The sequence below is a fragment of the Scyliorhinus canicula genome, chromosome 12 (assembly GCF_902713615.1).
Source record: "Scyliorhinus canicula chromosome 12, sScyCan1.1, whole genome shotgun sequence".
NCBI lineage: Eukaryota > Metazoa > Chordata > Chondrichthyes > Carcharhiniformes > Scyliorhinidae > Scyliorhinus > Scyliorhinus canicula.
The window spans coordinates 99,707,419-99,728,866 of record NC_052157.1 but is presented as its reverse complement, the minus strand read 5'-3'; the positions used below and the strand labels follow the sequence as shown (position 1 = coordinate 99,728,866).

Below are 21,448 nucleotides of genomic sequence, written 5' to 3'. Positions count from 1 at the left end.
CTATCCACCAGCGGAAACGGTTTCACCCATCTTTTCCATCAAAATCCCTCAATGCTTCAAGCACCTCTTAAAACTCTTTTCAACCTCTTAAAATATATACAAAATGTAAACGGCTATGTCCTTTTTGAAAACATTTTGAAACAGTCAGTATTTTTAACATATACCAGTCGGAAGTGAGGCACATGAAACCCTGAAGCCATAGATCAAAATTATCCTCTTACCTGTCTGTAAAGCTTGAACCTTGTGATCAGCCTCCTCAAATTTGGAGGCCAAAGATGTTTGAGTCTCCTGCAATTTCCTGTAAGATAAATTAAATATTAAGGGAACTGTCGAAGAGTCCATAATCAACACAATTTAAGCTACATTCACATCTATATGAGAAAGACTATGGGCGGGATGTTCCGATTGTGTCCGCCTGACATTGGAAATTCCCACCCGAGGTCAAAGAACGTTTAAACGGTCCAACTCTTCCATGACGATTCCGATCGGGGGGCGGGCAGGACCGGAACAATTAACTATATAGCTTCATTCAAACTTTTTTGAGTTAATATTTTGACTGTTTCCCCTTTGGTCCTACATATTTTCATATATTAAGATTTTTCAATTCGATAGACTGCCCATTTTGTATTTTTTTCTTTTAACAATAACTCACTTCAAATCAGTTATAGTTGTAATTCCAATTTCTTTTAAGTTCCTGTGATGTCTCACTATTAAATAGTTCCATTACAAAAGTGTTCGTTTGGCAAACTATTTTTAATTTGTTTACAAGCACACAACACATTGACATAACCAGCAGCGGATGGCAGCAGTACTTCATTCTAGGTCCTCATGACAAAGATACTGCACTCATCTGCGACTCTTGTCTCTCGCCAATCTTGCAAAAAAAGATCACTCCAGTACAGTAAAGATTACAAAGCTTCACAACTACTGCTTTTCCTTTTACTCATTTACAATGAGTTAATTGCTGGTTTTCAACTCGTGACACAACAGAGGAGCCAAGGGACGCAACTTACATGGAATGACAGAAAATACTGGAGCACAATGTCCACTATTATATGAAAACAGAATTATACTATTTAATCATATTATTCTTATTCTCCCCTTCATTATGTGTTCCAATATTAGATAAAGTTAGTTTGAAGTAAAAACAACTTCTACCAAGTACTGTCAACAGTGGCCCAAGTTCTCTGCTGACATACTTCCTACTCATCAGAGGTACTAGCTGTGATTTCTGCTGCATTAAACTACAGCAGTTAGTTAACATAATACAAAAACTGCAATTGAAGACTCTCAGGTTCTTCCGATTTTCACATGCCTGTCAGTGTCACTTTTATATTTTTATTGCAGAGCTTAATGTAGGGATGAAAGATGCAAAAATCAAATACTGTACACAGTTGCAAGCAGGGCAAAATAATTTTTTCCAAATTTTTAGAGCAGTGGTTGCATCATGTTCACCCTATTCCCAACTAAATCTAGAAACCTATTGTTCTGTGCAATGGAACACTCAAGAGCTACAATGCTGACTGAGCTGTGGGGATCTGAAGGTTCAGAAATTTCATACCATCGTAGAGTTATTATAATTATAATAATAGCTTATTGTCACAAGTAGGCTTCAATTAAGTTACTGTGAAAAGCCCCTAGTCGCGATATTCCAGCACCTGTTCAGGGAGGCCGGTACAGGAACTGAACCCGCGCTGCTGCCTTGTTCTGCATTGCAAGCCTGCTGTTTAGCCCACTGTGCTAAACCAGCCCCAAGGGAGTATAGTGGCATATGCTGCATCACAGCACCAAGGACCCGGGTTCCATTCCGGCCTTGGGTGACTGTCTGTGTGGAGTTTGCACATTCTCCCCGTGTCTGCATGGGTTTCCTCCGGTTGCTCCAGTTTCCTCCCACAGTCCAAAGAAAGTGCACGCTAGGTGGATTGGCCATGCTAAATTGCCCTTAGTGTCCAAAGATGTGGTCAGATGGGGTTAGGGAAAGATGGCGGGGAAGCTTTCAGAGGGCTGGCGCAGACTCAATGGGCCGATTGGCCTTCTGCATGTAGGAATTCTATGGTTCTGTTCTATTCTTCTAGTCGATTCCACTGGCCTGACTTTGGCCATGAGAGCAACAGCTTGTCCCTGAACAATGGAAATTTCTACTGAGGTTAGAAGTGAGACTAGGAATAATTGGGACAATGAGCGGTGATGTCTGCCTATTGACATGAAAAAAAAACTTTACAATTTTGAAAACAAAACTGACATGTTCTTAACTTAGATGTTTGGTGTATAGCTATGGACTTGATTTCACGGACCCCCCCCCCCCCGGTATAATCTGTCTGAAATCCACGCAGATTTCTCCTCCTGCCTTTCAACGGGGATCTCACCTACATTCAAGTGCTACACGTTCTCACCAACAGCTGGTGTTGGTCGAGTGCCTAAACACTAATGTTAACCAAGGAAATACAACCTGGTCTCTCAATTCACAGCCCTTATGCTCATAGAGCATGTCACGGAACCATTCTTTAATACAGTATTTGTATGACAAACAAATAATGCTGTCTTCATATTCAAAACAATTGACACCTCTTTGATAAGCGACATAGAACATACAGTGCAGAAGGAAACCATTGAGCCCATCGAGTCTGCGCCGACCCACTTCAGCCCTCACTTCAGCCCTCCACCTATCCCTGTAACCCAATAACCCCTCCTAACCTTTTTAGTCACCAAGGGCAATTTATCATGGCCAATCCATCTAACGTGCACGTCTTTGGACTATAGGAGGAAACCGGAGCACCCGGAGGAAACCCACGCAGACACGGCGAGTACGTGCAGACTCCAAACGTGCAGACATCAAAAAATAAATATAAATGTAGTGTAAGCAAGTTATGTTAAAAATCTGGGAGTGGAGTAGTCTGACAGCATTCTTGATTGAGGGGATTTGGCAACCATGTGCAGACCCAGAATTAAGTCCCATTAAAGAGTTCTCAGAACCAGCTTTGCAGCTGTCGCATCCACATGCTGACATGTTTTATCAGTTTTTAACCAAACCACTCAGTGGCAATGTTATACGACAGTAAGAGAGGGATATTCTGCACACAATATTGAGTAGAAACAGACCTTCCTGCAGCCAGTCAATGATAGTAATAATACCACAATAATGGAAATATGGTTTTATAATCTAATTAATTTTTCACCCAGAAAGCTGTTACGGAAATACCAGTTTCCAACAGAGTGAACATGAAAAAAACATGATGTAAAAAATGAAATGCAAAAAGATGCATTCACTCACCTTTCCTTTTCCGTGAAGTCATTCTGTAATTTCTGCTCTTTCTCAAGAGCAAGGCTTTCTGCTTTGCTGCTCAATGTCTGCTCATACTCTTTGATTTTTTCTTTAAGTGCTTTTATTGTTACCTCTGTAAAAGAAGAAGTGTTTACACAGCTATTGTGCAGTTATACACAAGGTTTCCTGTATTCTGAATGCTAACTGTGATTTAAACTGTAACTTTACAGTCCTGACATATAATCAATTGATACTAGTCCCTTTGGAGACCCATTACTCCTTAAATGTTAAATTGAACTTCAAATGTTTAGGTTGAGAAGGATCAATGGGTTTTGCTTTAGAGGATACTCCAGGTTCAATGAAATGACTCAAAGAAAATCAATGTCAAAATATAATATCACTTTATTGACTAGACTCAAATTAACTTCTGTTCACCAAAGACCACATAAGTCACTTGGAATTTTAGGTCCAGGAAGCCAATCAACAAGATCGATTATAAAAGAATCATAGAATAGTTCCAAAACAGTCGGAGAATGTTCAACCCACCAAGTCCAGGATAGTTCTCCACAGAACAATTCAGCCCACCCAACCCATGCCTAATAATTGTGAACATGCTTTATTTATTTTAGATGTTGACAGACCTGCTGAGTTGAACCAGTATTTTCAGTTTTTACTTCATGTTTTATTTTCAGGTGATTATGCAATTCAGTTTTGAGAGCCATAAATTAATCTGCCTTCATGCCACACTCAGGCAGTACATTCTAGTTCTTAACTACTTGCTGTGCAAATGTTTTCTCATGGCACCTTGCTTCTTTTGCCAGTCACCTAAAAGAGGTGTGTTCTAGTTCTCCAAATCTTCCACCAATGGGCACATTCTTTTCCCTAATGCTTCACTAACCCAGCTCTCCAATCTATCCACAAAATTGAAGTTCCTCATCCCAGGAACCATTCATTTAGTATTTCCCCCAAACATCAACTTTCTCACCTTCCCTCCTCTTGAACATGTTGCAAGTGTGCTTCAATATTTTATGTCAGGCACCTCAGCTACCTTGCCCAAGTAGCTTTAATTCCCAGCCATGGCTCAGTTGATTGCACTTTCACCCGATCCTGGCTTCAATCCCACTCCAGGGACCAAGTTTTAACCCATGGCATGCCTTTCCTGATGACGGAAGCACAAGTGGGTGCCACTTCTGCTCGTTTGCTTTTTTGCCTGTTCCCATGTGATTCTAATTAAAATGTAACATTCCTACAGCATTCATAGGGAAAACCTGCAATCACACGGCAGGGGAAGCTTTTCAATGGTGAAATTTTCTGTCAGCTTTCAATGCAGCAGGTGTGAGTGGGCTATAAAAGAGCCCCCTGGACAAACAGGGGCAAACAGGATACAGCCTCTGTATCACGGCCACAATCATCCTACCCAATTCCATTGACATTAACATATAACTTATTGAGAGTACAAAGGTGGCAAGGGTGTTTTTCCAATTTAAATTTCACTTGTAAATATTTCACATGATATTGGTTTCACTTTATTCATATATGTGTCATTGCTATTTACTTAAACTAACTTCCAGCAAGTTAAATGTATGAGCACGCCCCATGTTTGATGTACATTGGTGGTTAGAGGAGTTAGGGGTGTCATGATATGTATATATTTTTTTATAAATTTAGTGCACCCAATTATTTTTTCCAATTAAGGGGCAATTTAGCGTGGCCAATCCGCTTATCCTGCACATCTTTGGGTTGTGGGGGTGAAACCCTCGCAGACACGGGGAGAATGTGCATACTCCATACGGACAGTGACCCAGGGCCGGAATTCGAACCCAGGTCCTCAGAGCTGTAGGCAGCAATGCTAACCACTGTGCCGCCGTGCTGCCCTGTCATGATTGTATATTAACTGGGCTGTCAAGCGTTACCAATTAATGATAATGCTTCTTACCACTAGAGGAACCATAGAAGAGTCTATATATATATATATATATATATCATGTGACTTCTGGGATTCTGGGTAGATGATGATTAGGCATGAGAGAAATCAGTTGTGTATTTGAGAGTCTGCAGTTAGAGATAGCGCAGTTTAATTCAGTAACCTTATACTTTAGGAATACGTAAAAATCTTATTTAGTAATGTCAATAAATTAGTTTTGTTCGTTAACAAAGCTGGTCATTCTTCGTTCAACACTACGCGCCCAAGCCACCCAGGTAAAGCAGAGAACAACACAAGGGGCATTTCTTTATTGTAGAAGCAACAATGTGGCACGTTTTGTTCACTCCACTCCGTCGGACATGGCTGAATGTACAGGGGATGACACGAGATGGATGGCACAGGAAGGATGAAATAGCATGACATGAGGCTTTAAAGAAGTACTGTTGCAGCAAAGATATCAATTTCTTAGAAATATTTTGCGGGTCTCTGCCAGTCTGAAGTTAAGAATTTTATTAATACAGTATTTTTTGGAAAATACGCACCCCTGCTTCAACAAGAGTTTGCGGCAGAGAATACAATCGTCCTGAGTAAAGGTACATTTTCAAATCTCTTTAATTGAGTGATTTTGTGGTTTATCCTAAATTTGTCACATCGTATGACCACCTCATCCATGAGTGGAAACAATTACCATATCAGAGGCTTTGGGGAACATGGAGATCAGTTCCTCACTACAAAATTCCCAGTCACAGAATCTCTACAATATAGAATGAGGCCATTTGGCCCATCGAGACTGCACTGGCTCGCTGAAGGAACATTTTACCTCATCCCAAATCCCTGCCTTATTCCTGAAATCTTGCACATTCTTTCTTTTCAGAAAACAATCCAATTCGCTTTTCATTATCTCGATCAAACCTGCCTCCACCACCCTCTCAGGACTCGTCCCAGACTCCAACCACCCTCAGGATGAAAATATTTTTCCTTACATTACTTCTATTCCTTTTACCAATTATTTTCAATCTGTGGCCCTCTCGCTCTTGACACTCCCTCAAGTGGGAACAGTTTATCTCTATTTACCCTGTCAAATCTCCTCAGGATCTTGACTACCTCTATCAATTCTCCACTCAGCCTTCTTTTCTCGAAGGAAAACAATCCCAATCTCTCCAATCTATCCTCATAGCTACAGTCATTATCCATGGAGTCATTCTTGTGAATCGCCTCTCTACTCTCTCCAATACCTTCACAATCTTCCTCATGTATGGAGTCCAGAACTGGATGCTGTCTCCAGATGAGGCCTTGTAATCATTAGTAAAGCCCAAGTTACCATATGCTTTATTAATACTTTCTCAACATGCCCTACCATCTTCAATGAGTTATGAACATAAATAGTGAGGTTCTCTGACCCTTAAGAATTTTTCCCTCTATTTTCCCTCCACATTCTTCCTGCCAATCACCTCTCACATTGAACTTCATCTGCCCAATCCACCAACATGCCTATTTCCTTTTGAAGTTTAAAACAGAAGGATGTGGATGCTTTAGAGAGGGTGCAGAGGAGGTTCACCAGGATGTTGCCTGGTATGGAGGGTGCTAGCTATGAAGAAAGGTTGAGTAGATTAGGATTGTTTTCGTTGGAAAGACGGAGGTTGAGGGGAGACCTGGTTGAGGTCTATAGAATTATGAGAGGTATGGACAGGGTGGATAGCAACAAACTTTTTACAAGAGTGGGGGTGTCAATTACAAGGGGTCATGATTTCAAGGTGAGAGGGGGAAAGTTTAAGGGATATGTGCGTGGAAAGTTTTTTACGCAGAGGGTGGTAGGTGCCTGGAACACTTTGCCAGCGGAGGTGGTAGAGGCGGGCACGATAGCATCATTTAAAATGCATCTAGACAGATATATGAACAGGCAGGCAGCAGAGGGAAGTAGATCCTTGGAAATTAGGCGACAGGTTTAGATAAAGGATCTGGATTGGCGCAGCCTGGGAGGGCCGAATGGCCTGTTCCTGCGCTGTAATTTTCTTTTCTTTGTTGATCCTAATCACAGTTGACAACGTTTACCTTTTTTGTATCATCTGTGAATATTGGATTAATGCCCTGAACACCACAATCTGGATCATTAATATATATCAGGAAGAGCAAGCGTCCCAACACCGACTCCTGGGGAACTCCATCACAAACTTTCCTCCTATCTGAAAAGCAACTATTTATCACTTCTCTCTGTTTCCTGCCACTCAGTCAATTTCATATCCAAATGCCGAGTTTCCCTTTTACTCCATGAGCCAGAATTCTGCTCACAAGTCTGTTGTGTGGCACTGTATCAAATGCCTTTGAAAATCTACACACACAATATTTCCCTTATCAACCTTCTCAGTTACTTCCTCAAAAAGCTCTAGCAAGTTAGTTAAACATAATTTTCGCTTAATGAATCCACGCTGATTTTCTTGAATTTATGCTGCATTTGTCTAAACGTCTTTTTGATTTTGTCCCGAACTACTTATCTGCAGTTGCGGCTTAATTCTTGCACCCCTTTTTGAACAAGTATGTAACATTCACAATTCTCCAGTCCTCTAGCACCATCCATGTGTATAAGGAAGACTGGAAGATATCATCAGTGTCTCTGCAATTTCCTCAGTATCCTTGGATGCATCTAATCCGGTCCTTATAGTGTATCAATTTAAAGTAACAGTAAGAAGTCTTACAGCACCAGGTTAAAGTCCAACAGGTTTGTTTTGAATCACTAGCTTTCGGAGTGCAGCTCCTTCCTCAATTTAAGATGGCTAACACTTCCTCCTTCTCAATTGTAAATTCTTCTTCTGTACCAGTTACCTCCCCTCTTCCCTCAGCCTGGACAGCATCATCTTCCTTTGCAAAGGCAGGTGCAAAGTATTTGTTTAATGCCTCCGCTATTTCTTCTATCTTCATGTGCAAGCCCCCCCCCCCCCCCCCCCCCCTTTTTATCCCTAATCAGTCCTACTCTTTCTCTTATCACCCTTTTATTATTTATATGTTTATAGGGATTCCGTTTCATGTTAGCTGTCAGTCACTTTCCGTGCTCTCCCGTTGCTTTTCTTATTAATTTCAAAATCTTTCCTCTGGTCCTTCTGTTTTTTTTAAATTTAGAGTACCCAATTATTTTTTACAATTAAGGGGCAATTTAGCATGGTCAATCTACCTACCATGCACATCTTTGGGTTGTGGGGGTGAAACCCACGCAGACACGGGGAGAATGTGCAAACTCCACACGGACAGTGACCCAGGGCCGGGATTCGAACCCGGGGTCCTTCTATTTTTAACCTGTTTCTCCACTGTACTTTCTACCTGACACCTGTCATGTATACACTTTAAAAATAAATTTCACCTCTATCTTTCGCGTCGTCCAGTGCGCTCTGGATTTATTTGTCCTACCTTTCCCCTCCAAGGGATTACAGAACATAGAACAGTACAGCACAGTACAGGCCCTTCAGCCCACAATGTTGTGCCGACCATTTATCCTAATCCAAGATCAACCTAACCTACACCCCTTCAATTTACTGCTGTCCATGTGCCTGTCTAAGTGTCGCTTAAATGTCCCCAATGACTCTGACTCCACCACCTCTGCTGGCAGTGCATTACACACACCCACCACTCTCTGTGTAAAGAACCTACCTCTGACATCTCCCCTATACCTTCCTCCAATCACCTTAAAATTATGTCCCCTCGTGACAGCCATTTCCATCCTGGGGAAAAGTCTCTGGCTACCCACTCTATCCATGCCTCTCATCACCTTGTACACCTCTACCAAGTCACCTCTCAGCCTTCTTCGTTCCAGTGAGAAAAGCCCTAGCTCCCTCAACCTTTCCTTATAAGACATGCCCTCCAGTCCAGGCAGCATCCTGGTAAATCTCCTCTGTTCCCTCTCCAAAGCATCCACATCCTTCCTATAATGAGGCGACCAGAACTGGACACAATATTCCAAGTGTGGTCTAACTAGGGTTTTATAAAGCTGCAGCAAAACCTTGCGGCTTTTAAACTCAATCCCTCTGTTAATGAAAGCCAACACACCATACACATTCATAACAACCCTATCAGCCTGGGTGGCAACTTTGAGGGATCTCTGTGCGTGGACCCCAAGATCCCTCTGATCCTCCACACTTCCAAGAATCCTGCCTTTAACCCTGTATTCAGCATTCAAATTCAACCTTCCAAAATGAATCACTTCACATTCATCAAGACTGAACTCCATCCGTCACTTCTCAGCCCAGTTCTGCATTCTGTCAATGTCCTGTTGTAACTTGCAACAACCTTCAACACTATCTACAACTAACCCAACCTTCGTGTAATCAGCAAACTTACTAACCCACCCTTCCACTTCCTCATCCAAGTCATTTATAAAGTCCACAAAGAACAGAGGTCCCAGAACAGATCCTTGCGGGCACCACTGTTCACCAACCTCCAGGCGGAATACTTTCCATCCACTGCCACTCGCTGTCTTCTTTTGGCCAACCAATTCTGTATCCAGACAGCCAAATTTCCCTGTATCCCATGCCCCCTAACTTTCTGAATGAGCCTACCATGGGGAACCTTATCAAATGCCTTACTGAAATCCATATACACCACATCCACTGCCCGACCTTCATCAATGTAAATCAAACCATGCTTTTCTAAATAATCATAAATCCTATCTCTCAGAATCCTTTCCAAAATTTTGCTGACCACAGACATAAAACTGACTGGTCAGTAATTTCCAGGGATTTCCCTATTCTCTTTCGTGAACAGGGGAACAACATTCGCCTCCCTCCAATCATCCGGTACTACTCCAGTGGAGAGTGAGGACGCAAAGATCATCGCCAAAGGCGCAGCAATCTCCTCCCTCGATTCCCGTAGTAACCTTGGGTATATCCCTTCAGGCCCAGGGGACTTATCTATCCTGATGCTTTTCAAAATTTCCAGCACAGCCTCCTTCTTAATATCAACCTGTTTGAGTCTATTAACCTGGTTCACACTGTTTTCATGAACAAGGTCCCTCTCTCTAGTGAATATTGAAGCAAAATATTCAGTTAGGGCCTTGCCCACTCTAGGCAAGTTCCCTCCACTATCTCTGATCATCCTCTTATTTCTCACATAAGTGTAGAACGTCTTGGGGTTTTCCCTAATCCTTCCCGCCAGGGCTTTTTCATGCCCCCTTCTAGCTCTCCTCAGTCCATTTTTGAGTTCCTTCCTGGCTACTTTGTAACCCTCTGGAGCCGAGTCAGATCCTTGCTTCCTCAACTTTACGTAAGCTTCCTTCTTCCTCTTGACTCGGAGCTCTACTTCTCTTGTCATCCAAGGCTCCTTCACCTTTCCATTCCTTCCTCGTCTCAGTGGAACAAAACTATCCAGCACCCGCAGCAAGTGCTCCTTAAACAACCCCCACATTACTGTTGTGCATTTCCCCAAGAACAAATCTTTCCACTTTATGCTCCTCAGCTCCTGTCTAATAGCAGTATAATTTCCCCTCCCCCAATTAAATACCTTGCCATACTGTCTGTTCCTATCCCTCTCCATGTCTATGGTAAAGGTCAAGGAGTTGTGGTTACTGTCACCGAAATGCTCCCCCACTGAGACATTTGACACCTGGCCTGGTTCGTTGCCGAACATCAAGTCCAATATGGGCACCCCCCTAATCGGCCTATCTACATATTGATTCAGGAATCCTTCCCGTACACACCTGGGAAAATCTGCTCCATCCAAACCATTTCAACGAAGGAGGGTCCAGTCAATATTAGGGAAGTTGAAGTCACCCATGACAACCCATGGGCAGCACGGTAGCATGGTGGTTAGCATAAATGCTTCACAGCTCCAGGGTCCCAGGTTCAGTTCCCGGCTGGGTCACTGTCTGTGCGGAGTCTGCACGTCCTCCCCACGTGTGCGTGGGTTTCCTCCGGGTGCTCCGGTTTCCTCCCACAGTCCAAAGATGTGCGGGTTAGGTGGATTGGCCATGCTAAATTGCCCTTAGTGTCCTAAAAAATAAGGTTAATTGGGGTGGGGTGACTGGTATAGGGTGGATACGTTGGCTTCAGTAGGGTGATCATTGCTCGGCACAACATCGAGGGCCGAAGGGCCTGTTCTGTGCTGTACTGTTCTATGTTCTATGTTCTAACTCTGTTACTTCTGCACTTTTCCAAGATCTGCTGCCCAATCTGTTCCTCTATCTCTCTGCTGCTATTGGGGAGTTCGTAGAAAACTCCCAATAAAGTGACTGCTCCTTTCTTGTTTCTGACTTCCACCCATACGGACTCATTAGACAAACCCTCCTTTTCTGCAGCTGTGGTGCATTCCCTAATTAACAGTGCCACTCCCCTCTCCTCTTTTACCGTCCTCCCTATTCTTCTGAAAATATCTAAACCCCGGAACATCTAACAACCATTCCTGCCCCTGTGAAATCCATGTCTCCGTAATGGCCACAACATCGTAGTTACAAGTACTGATCCATGCTCTTAAGTTCATCTCCCTTATTCCTGACACTGCTTGGATTGAAACAGATTATACATTGACATTGTCTGCAATACTATTTCTTTGAAGGTGGCCCACTGTCAACCACCATCTTTTCTGCCAACATTGGATTCTAACTCACTTGACCCAGATGCATTCTCACCCCAGCAAAGTTGGATGTCGTTCAATTAATTATCCCTGCTTCGTATTGTTCCTTATCTTTTTCCATGACTAGTCTAAACCTATACAATGGTCACTGTCCCCTAAATGTTCTCCCACTGCTATTTGATCATTCCCCAGAACCAGATTGAAAAGTGCCTGCTCTCTCATTAGACAGGATACATACTGCTGCAGAAAATTATCCTGAACACATTCCAGGAACTCTTGCCCCTTTGCGTAATTTCAAGAAAGAATTAGATATAGCTCTTGGGGCTAAAGGGATCAAGAGATATGAGGGGGAAGGCGGGATCAAGGTATTGAAATTAATGATCAGCCTTGATCATAATGAATGGCGGAACAGGCTCGAAGGGCCGAATATAGAACATAGAACATAGAACAGTACAGCACAGAACAGGCCCTTCGGCCCTCAATGTTGTGCCGAGCCATGATCACCCTACTCAAACCCACGTATCCACCCTATACCCGTAACCCAACAACCCCCCCCTTAACCTTACTTTTATTAGGACACTACGGGCAATTTAGCATGGCCAATCCACCTAACCCGCACATCTTTGGACTGTGGGAGGAAACCGGAGCACCCGGAGGAAACCCACGCACACAGGGGGAGGACGTGCAGACTCCACACAGACAGTGACCCAGCCGGGAATCGAACCTGGGACCCTGGAGCTGTGAAGCATTTATGCTAACCACCAATGGCCTCCTACTGTTTCTATTTTCTATGTTTGTCCCTTTGCACTATTCGTACCCCCGTCTATAGTTGGATAACTGGTCCCCCATTATAATTACTCTGATATTCTTGCACCACTAATTTCTTTGAAAATTTTATTCTCTACATTCCTTCCACTATTTGGTGATCTATATACTACAACGATCAATGTTATTGCACCTTCTTCATTTCTTACTTCTAACCAGAGAGACTTGGCCCCTCAGAAACATCCTCCCTCTCCAGTATTGTACATCATCTTTAATCAATACTGCCACAGTCAAATCCCCTGCCCACCTCACTTAAAATCTCCCCAACACCACCAAACCTCCCCAAGGAAGCTAATGCCCCTCTCTTTCTCCATTTATCCAACCACATGGTGAACTGTTCAACCTTCTTATTCTTATACTCTTGTGGCTCTGAGATAAATCCTGAGATTACTGCTCTTGAGGTCCTGCTTTTTAATTCCATTCATAACTCCCTAAAATCTGCAGTCAGGGTCTCATCCTTTTCTGACATAAATCATTGGTCCAAACGTGGACCATGACATCTGGCTGTTCACCCTTCCCCAAAAGAATACCCTGCAGGTGCTGTGTGACAGCCTTGTTCCTGGCAGCATACCATCCTGGGGTCACACCAAAGGCCACAGAAATGCCAGACTGCTCCCAGAAATCCCCAAAACACTTTGACTCTTCCTCCTCCCTCCTTTGCAGCTGAGCCACCCGTGAAGCCATGAATTGACTGTTACGCCAGTCCTCTGAGGAACTATCTTACTCACCAATGTACAAAGTGGAAAATCGCTGAGAGAGTAAAGTTATTGCTGCACCAACTGCCTGTTTCTCTTAGATGCTCTGGTGGTCACCCATTCCTGCTCTGCCTGCGTACCTCTTAGCTGCTGTGTGACCACCTCTGTAAACTTGCTATTCACATCGTCAGCCTTGTGGATGCAGCATAGTGACTCCATCTGTCAACTTACTGCAAAAGTTGTCATCAAGGATACTTTGCACCAGCACAATGTCCCACATCCTGCAGGATGCATGTTCCACATGGCCAAGCTGCACTGTCATACCTTAAACTTTACATAAGATGGTTACTCCATTATGGTATAATAACTCACCTGTCACTCACCAATCATTCTCTGTGACAGTTCCAGAAAGGCTTGTACTTACCAACCAATCAACTTACAGGACTCCTGTGACGTTACTTTTAGGGCTTTCTCCTTCGTTGAACTTCTGTTGTTTTATGGGCTTCCATTCTCTTTCTGAACTCACACTGCTTTGTGGGCTCTCTCTTGCTCTGAACTCTGCATGGGTTCTTTCTCTCTGAACTCCCACTGCTTTATAGGCTCTCTCTTGTTTTGAACTCTTCACTGCTTTATGGGCTTTCTTTCTCTCTCATCTCTGACCTCCGACTCTCTATTTCTCTGTTGCTCTATAGGCTCTCCCTGAACTTGATGCTACTTTATGGGGACCCCCTCTCTCTCTGAACTCAGCGCTGCTTTATGGTCTCTCATTCTCTCTCTCGTTGCTTTATGGGATCTCCCCCCTCTCTCTTTCACTGAACTCCCACTACATTATGGGTGTTCTCTCTCTGAACTCATGCTGATTTATAGGACCTCTCACTTTCTGAATTCCCGCTACTTTATGGGCTCTCTATCCAAACTCCTGCTGTTTCATAGGCTCTCTCTCATTCTCCAGTGCTTTAAGGGGTCTTTCTCCACTGATTTATGGGCTCTTTCTCTGCTCCTTTATGACACTCTCTCCCTCTCTGAACTCTTTCTTCTTTATGGGCTCTCTCTCTCACTGAACGCCTGCTGCCTTATGGGCTCTCTCCGCTGCTTTATGGGTTCTCGCTCTCCACTGCTTTACGGGCTTTCTCTCTCTCCGCTGCTTTACGGGCTTTCTCTCTCTCCACTGCTTTACGGGCTTTCTCTCTCTGCTGCTTTACGGGCTTTCTCTCTCTCCGCTGCTTTACGGCCTTTCGCTCTCTCCACTGCTCTATGAGCTTTCTCTCTCTCCGCTGCTTTACGGGCTTTCTCTCTCTCCACTGCTTTACGGGCTTTCTCGCTCTCCGCTGCTTTATGGGCTCTCTCTCTCCACTGCTTTATGGGCTCTCTCTCTCCACTGTTTTACGGGCTTCCTCTCTCTCTCCGCTGCTTTACGGGCTTTCGCTCTCTCCGCTGCTGTATGAGCTTTCGCTCTCTCCGCTGCTTTATGAGCTTTCGCTCTCTCCGCTGCTTTATGGGCTCTCTCTCTCCGCTGCTTTATGGGCTTTCTCTCTCTCTGCTGCTTTATGGGCTTTCTCTCTCTCCGCTGCTTTATGGGCTTTCTCTCTCTCCGCTGCTTTATGGGCTTTCTCTCTCTCCGCTGCTTTACAGGCTTTCTCTCTCGCCGCTGCTTTACGGGCTTTCTCTCTCGCCGCTGCTCTATGGGCTCTCTTTCTCTCGCTCCGCTGCTTTATGGGCTCTCTTTCTCTCACTCCGCTGCTTTATGGGCTTTCTCTCTCTCCGTTGCTTCATGGGCTTTCTCTCTCTCCGCTGCTTTATGGGCTTTCTCTCTCTCCACTGCTTTATGAGCTTTCGCTCTCTCCGCTGCTTTATGGGCTTTCGCTCTCTCCGCTGCTTTATGGACTTTCGCTCTCTCCGCTGCTTTATGAGCTTTCGCTCTCTCCGCTGCTTTATGAGCTTTCGCTCTCTCCGCTGCTTTATGGGCTTTCTCTCTCTCCGCTGCTTTATGGGCTTTCTCTCTCTCCACTGCTTTATGGGCTCTCTTTCTCTCGCTCCGCTGCTTTACGGGCTCTCTCTCTCCGCTGCTTTATGAGCTTTCGCTCTCTCCGCTGCTTTATGAGCTTTCGCTCTCTCCGCTGCTTTATGGGCTTTCTCTCTCTCCGCTGCTTTATGGGCTTTCTCTCTCTCCACTGCTTTATGGGCTCTCTCTCTCCGCTGCTTTATGGGCTCTCTCTCTCTGCTGCTTTATGGGCTTTCTCTCTCTCCGCTGCTTTACAGGCTTTCTCTCTCGCCGCTGCTTTATGGGCTTTCTCTCTCTTCGCTGCTCTATGGGCTCTCTTTCTCTCGCTCCGCTGCTTTATGGGCTCTCTTTCTCTCACTCCGCTGCTTTATGGGCTTTCTCTCTCTCCGCTGCTTCATGGGCTTTCTCTCTCTCCGTTGCTTCATGGGCTTTCTCTCTCTCCGCTGCTTTATGGGCTTTCTCTCTCTCCACTGCTTTATGAGCTTTTGCTCTCTCCGCTGCTTTATGGGCTTTCACTCTCTCCGCTGCTTTATGGGCTTTCATTCTCTCCGCTGCTTTATGAGCTCTCTTTCTCTCACTCCGCTGCTTTATGGGCTTTCTCTCTCTCCGCTGCTTCATCGGCTTTCGCTCTCTCCGCTGCTTTATGGGCTTTCTCTCGCTCCGCTGCTTTATGGGCTCTCTTTCTCTCGCTCCGCTGCTTTATGGGCTCTCTTTCTCTCACTCCGCTGCTTTATGGGCTTTCGCTCTCTCCGCTGCTTCATGGGCTTTCTCTCTCTCCACTGCTTTATGAGCTTTCGCTCTCTCCGCTGCTTTATGGGCTTTCGCTCTCTCCGCTGCTTTATGGGCTTTCTCTCGCTCCGCTGCTTTATGGGCTTTCCCACTCTCTCGGCTGCTCTCTCTCTGCTGCTTTATGGGCCCCTCTCTGTCTCCACTGCTTTATGGGCCCTCTCTCTTTCTCCACTGCTTTATGGGCCCACGCTCTATCTCCGCTGCTTTGTAGGCCCTCTCTCTTTTCCACCAGTTAATGGACCCTCTCTCTTGCTCTGCTGATTTATGGACAACAGGAAACACTTTGTTTGCATAAATTTTTCAAGTTGGCAGGATGTGACTGGTGGTGTCAAGGGATCACTGCTGGGCCTCAACTTTTAAATGACTTTGTTGAAGGGACTGAAGGGGTGGTTGCTAAATCTGCTGACTACACAAAGATAGGTAGGAATATAAGTTGTGAAGAGGACATGGGGACATGGGTTAAGTGAGTGGGCAAAAATCTGGCAACTGGAGTATAATGTGGGAAAATGTAAAGATTATCCATTTTGGCAGGAAGAATAAAAAATTATCTAAATAGTGAGAGATTATAGAGCTCTGATATGCAGAGGGACCTGAGTGTCCTAGGGCATGAATCACAAAAGGTTCACATTTATTGGGAGAAAAATTGCTTCCAGAAATAGGGAGGTTATGCTTCAGTTATACAGGGCATTGGTGAGATCACATCGGGAGTATTGTGTACAGTATTGTTCTCCTTACTTAAGGAAAGATATAAATGCATTAGAAGCAGTTCAGAGAAGGTTTAGTGGACGAATATCAGGTGTTTCCACTCCCTAAAAGGCAGTGGAAGCAGTGTTTCCAAAGAGATTATTGATTAAAAAGAGGGTATCAGGGTGGACAGGAATGTGGGTTGAGATTAGAATCAGTTCAGCCATAATCTTATTGAATGGTGGAGCAGCATCGAGGGGCTGAGCGGTCAATTGCTGCTCCTAATTTGTATGTTTATTTGTAAGGGAGCTGAGATAAAGCCGTACAGGGAAGTGGCCAAGGTGAGAGACAATATTGGTTTTACTAGAGACAAAGCATCACAGGTGGAAGTAATAGCATGGTTGAGCATTACAATACCTACAGTAATGTCTTAGTGAATGAAGGGCCATGAGCTGGATGGTTGGAAAGTACAGTTGTAAGTGAATTGGGAGAGAGATTTCTACAGGGTGGACAATGAAAAATGTAGAGCGATCTGATCCTTTCGCTCTGACACCACATCTCTGCTTTTGCTGCTTGTACTTTGTTCTTTGTTTGCCAGACGATTAGCTGTCATATGTTATGCTCGTCTTTGTTCTGTGAGGGCCGTTCCTGTTGATTCTCTCATTTCCTATTTCTTTTCTTTTGTCATTATCATTTTAGATCCTTGGATCTTTAATGGGAACATATCTTTAAATTGAGCAGAGGAAGTGAGGAACTCAAAGTTTCAAAATAGTAGTGTCATGAAGTTTTAGCTTTTGAACAAAAGACTTTATGGTACCCGAGAGATTGGAGAGACAAGGTTCAATTATAGAATCATAGAATTTACAGTGCAGAAGGAGGCCATTCAGCCCATCGAGTCTGCACCAGCTCTTGGAAAGAGCACCCTGCCCAAGTCCACACCTCCACCCTATCCCCATAACCCAGCAACCCCATCCAACACGAAGGGCAATTTTGGACACTAAGAGCAATTTTGCATGGCCAATCCACCTAACCTGCACATCTTTGGACTGTGGGAGGAAACCGGAGCACCCGGAGGAAACCCACGCACACATGGGGAGAATGTGCAGACTCCGCACAGACAGTGACCCAAGCTGGGAATCGAACCTGGGACCCTGGAGCGGTGAAGCAACAGTGCTAACCACTGTGCTACCATGCTGCCCTGACAACATTTTTTTAGTATGGCTATAGTTTTCAGAGATCAGTCATAGAGAATTATTATTGAGTGAAACTGATTAAATCAATTTGAGTTTGGTTAAAATTAATTGCTAATTTTACTTCCACTGATAACTGGATATATTTAGAAGACTAAAGCCGTTGAGGCGTGAGGGTGAGCTGATGTCTTCATCGCTGACCAGACATACATGAATAGAAAAAAAATGAAATAGCTAAGTAGCGTGTCTTGCAACAAAATACATACTTTTGAATATGCAACGGCGTTTTACAATTTTGTTGTCTGAATTTCGATAACATTCAAAGCCTTTGTCTCCATTACTGCAGTAAAAATGACTGATTTGCTTTACAAACAACACATTCATATGTTATGAAAGTGTCCAGGTGGAGAATTGATATGAAACACATCATTACTATTACAAAAAGTGAGAAAAATCTGATTGAAAAGGGGTTCCATTGACGTAGATCTTGTACAAAAATCCATATTTGTGCAAATATCGTAACACATCAATCACCACAATAGTATCAAAGCATAAAAGCAAATTACTGCGGATACTGGAATCAAAAACCAAAAGAGAAAATGCTGGAGAATCTCAGCAGGTCTGGCGGCATATGTAAGGAGAGAAAAGAGCTAGAGTTTCGAGCCCAGACAACCCTTTGTCCAAGCTGAATTGTATCAATTGTATCTCTTGATCACATAAGAACGCTTAGTTATTGAAATGAGAATCCAAAATAAAAGACACACACAAAAAAGCTTTTCCTTACTTCCTGAATGACCTTAAGACAGTGCTTTTCAAACGTTTTTTCCGGGGACCCATTTTTACCAACCGGCCAACCTTCGCGACCCACGCCAGCTGCTCTTCGTGACCCATGCCGGCCGCCCTTCGCGACCCACCATTTTCTCTGAATGGAGGAATCGCAATCGCGCCCAATTCGTGACGTTCGGGGGGGGCGTGACCTGCTCTCTACCTTCCTTCACGCAGTAAGATTACATTACATTTAAAAAATAGATCTTCTCCTGCTTCTCCGACTGCACAAACCTACCTTGGCTAATAAATGGAAGGGTTCCAGATGCCTTCTTAACCACATTATCAACCTGTCCTGCTGCCTTCAGAGATCTGTGGACATTTGTTCCAAGGTCGCCCCCTTTCTCTGTTGTGTTATGTAATTTGGAATTGCACAAGCTGCCAACTGATGCAGTTTTGAGTAAAAGATGCTCCAGACTTAAGTGAGTTCAATGTGTTTGATTGAACTATTAGCACTGTCCTCAATGAGTTCAACTCTCTGCTAATCTAAATGTCTAATCTAACTCAGTCTAACTGACCAGCCTTGCTCTGAGCCACATGTGATGCTGAGGTACACCCTGTCTTGCTCTGCAGATGTTGGTCTGTGGAAAGAGGTGGGGTGTGAGTGCCTCATCCCTTTTATAGTGAGATACCACCCCTGAGTGTCCTGACTGTTCATTGGTCATGTCCTATTCTACGTGTTCATTAGCTGCATGTTTGCATATCACGACATTCTTACACTTCTCAGTATCCTCCCATTTATTGTGTAAATCTTTGCCTTGTTTGACCTCCCCAAAGCATCACAACACACTTCCCTGTGTTGTATTCCATTTGCTGCGTTTCCGTCCACCTGGCCAGACCAGAAGCTGCTTCATATTTTGAAAGACAGGAGGGATAAAGTATTTGCTCCTGTTTCTATTTGCATTTCATTCAATTCCGAGGTGTGGGCTGGTTGGCTGGCCAGAATGTTCTTTTGTTTCTCCACTTGTTTTGTCTCATGTACGAATAGTGCCTTATGCTAAATTGTGTTCTGAATGAAGCAAAACTGTGGACATGGGCTAGTTGGCCGAATGTGGTGCTATATTCAATGTAATTCAGTGTAACACAGGATTTGGCTATTTAGGTGCTGGCAGCTCAGTCGGTTTTGGGATTAGAAATAGAAAAGAAATTCATAACAGAATTAGAAAAAAAGTACCTTCACATTTTGGGTGAAATCTTGCCTTTAAATGCTAGCTGATCAGTTTTCTTTACGTATGCGCAGCGTGCCTGCATTTTTTTATCTGGTCACGGCCGTCATTTTGAAGTCTGCTCGCAGACGGCTTTGTTAAAAGGCGGCTGCTGCAGCTGTTGCGCGTAAATTTGCTCAATCGGGAGGGCGATGGGCGGCGCCGTAATCCACCCGACACCCACCCACAACTCACCAGCGGATCGTGACCCCCACTTTGAAAATGCCTGCCTCAAGACAATGAAGCAGAACACCCTACTTGGTGCACAATGAACCCATAATATATTCATAGAATCTGCCTGGACACTTCTCAACTAATTTCCTTGCTGCATAACTACGATAAAATATTGTTGTTCAATAGACACTAAACAAAATTCTCTCCCTCAGGTTATGCTTTAGGTCAGTAATGCTCAACCTTCATCAAGTTAAGAGTCACTGTAATATTGAGTAGGGCCATGAGGCCGCGAACATTCAAAATATTAGGGTTACTTACAAAACGTAATAAACCAAAACCAGACCTGGCAGAAAATACCTTTCTCACCAGATAATTACACTTGAGTTAGGCCAATCAATTAATCCTAATTGGTTAATCTGAAATTTCCCTTCAGCATTATCTTGCATCATTGACTTTGTCTACATATGTGATTGTGGAACCCACCTCTTCACTCACCTGATGAAGGAGCTGCGCTCCAAAAGTTAGTGATTCCAAACAAACCTGTTGGGACATGAACCTGGTGTTCTAAGACCTTATTGTGAAATTACCCTCCAGGTCCCCCCTGACCCCCTATCCACATCTTATTACTTTGTAAATGTTTCCAGCCAGCTCACAGCACTGCATAAAAATTGTGACGAACGTAGTGTTAATAATTGATAATAATTAATAATAATTCAGTTCAAACTTGGCCCTTTGTCCGAAATCTCACAATTTAATCCGAAGTAATATTCTGTATTAACTTTTTCCATTCCCTTAACCATCTCTCCATTCTCTGGCAGATGCTCCTTTACAGACATAAAATCTCAGATTGTAGTACTCTTTCCTCATATCTTGGACTCTGGGGAACCAAAGCCTCCAGCTCTTGAATATCTCCCTTGGCCACCCGAGCTGGGCATAGTGCTCAAAGTTGGGCAAGTTCATAGTATAGTTTAATCACTATTGTTTTGCGTTGTAGTCAATAATTTGTTTTTGTTGATTGCTGTTCTGCAATGTTGGGCCTCTGCAATGTTACTAAGCCTCTCTTAATTTCTTCCTCAACAATTTCAACACCATTCATGGAGAACGATAATGACCATTTTGTCTTTCCATGTGTAAGTCTTTTATATTGTATTGTTTAGAAGTTACATGGGCCACCTCACTCAACACTTCCTCCCCAACCCAACGAAATCCATCTAACCCAGTTGCTTATCCAATGCCGAAATTTGCCCTGAATCTTTAAAGCTTTCAACGTAACTAGTGGCTTTTGATTGGGCAGCATGGTAGCACAAGTGTATAGCACTGT

The 21,448-nt window shown here is 43.8% G+C and overlaps 1 protein-coding gene across 7 annotated transcripts in view; it reads right to left on the bottom strand.

The window, feature by feature from the left end:
* LOC119974568 (protein CASP-like) overlaps positions 1-21,448 on the bottom strand; it is a 794,954-nt gene that overhangs the window by 373,402 nt on the left and 400,104 nt on the right. For all 7 annotated transcript variants that reach the window (XM_038813568.1, XM_038813572.1, XM_038813571.1 and 4 more), the window contains exons 6-7: positions 3,272-3,395; positions 222-298 (exon numbers count right to left, since the gene is read on the bottom strand). In XM_038813568.1, coding sequence (XP_038669496.1) covers positions 222-298; positions 3,272-3,395 — 201 coding nt within the window. The remainder of the gene's footprint in view (positions 1-221; positions 299-3,271; positions 3,396-21,448) is intronic.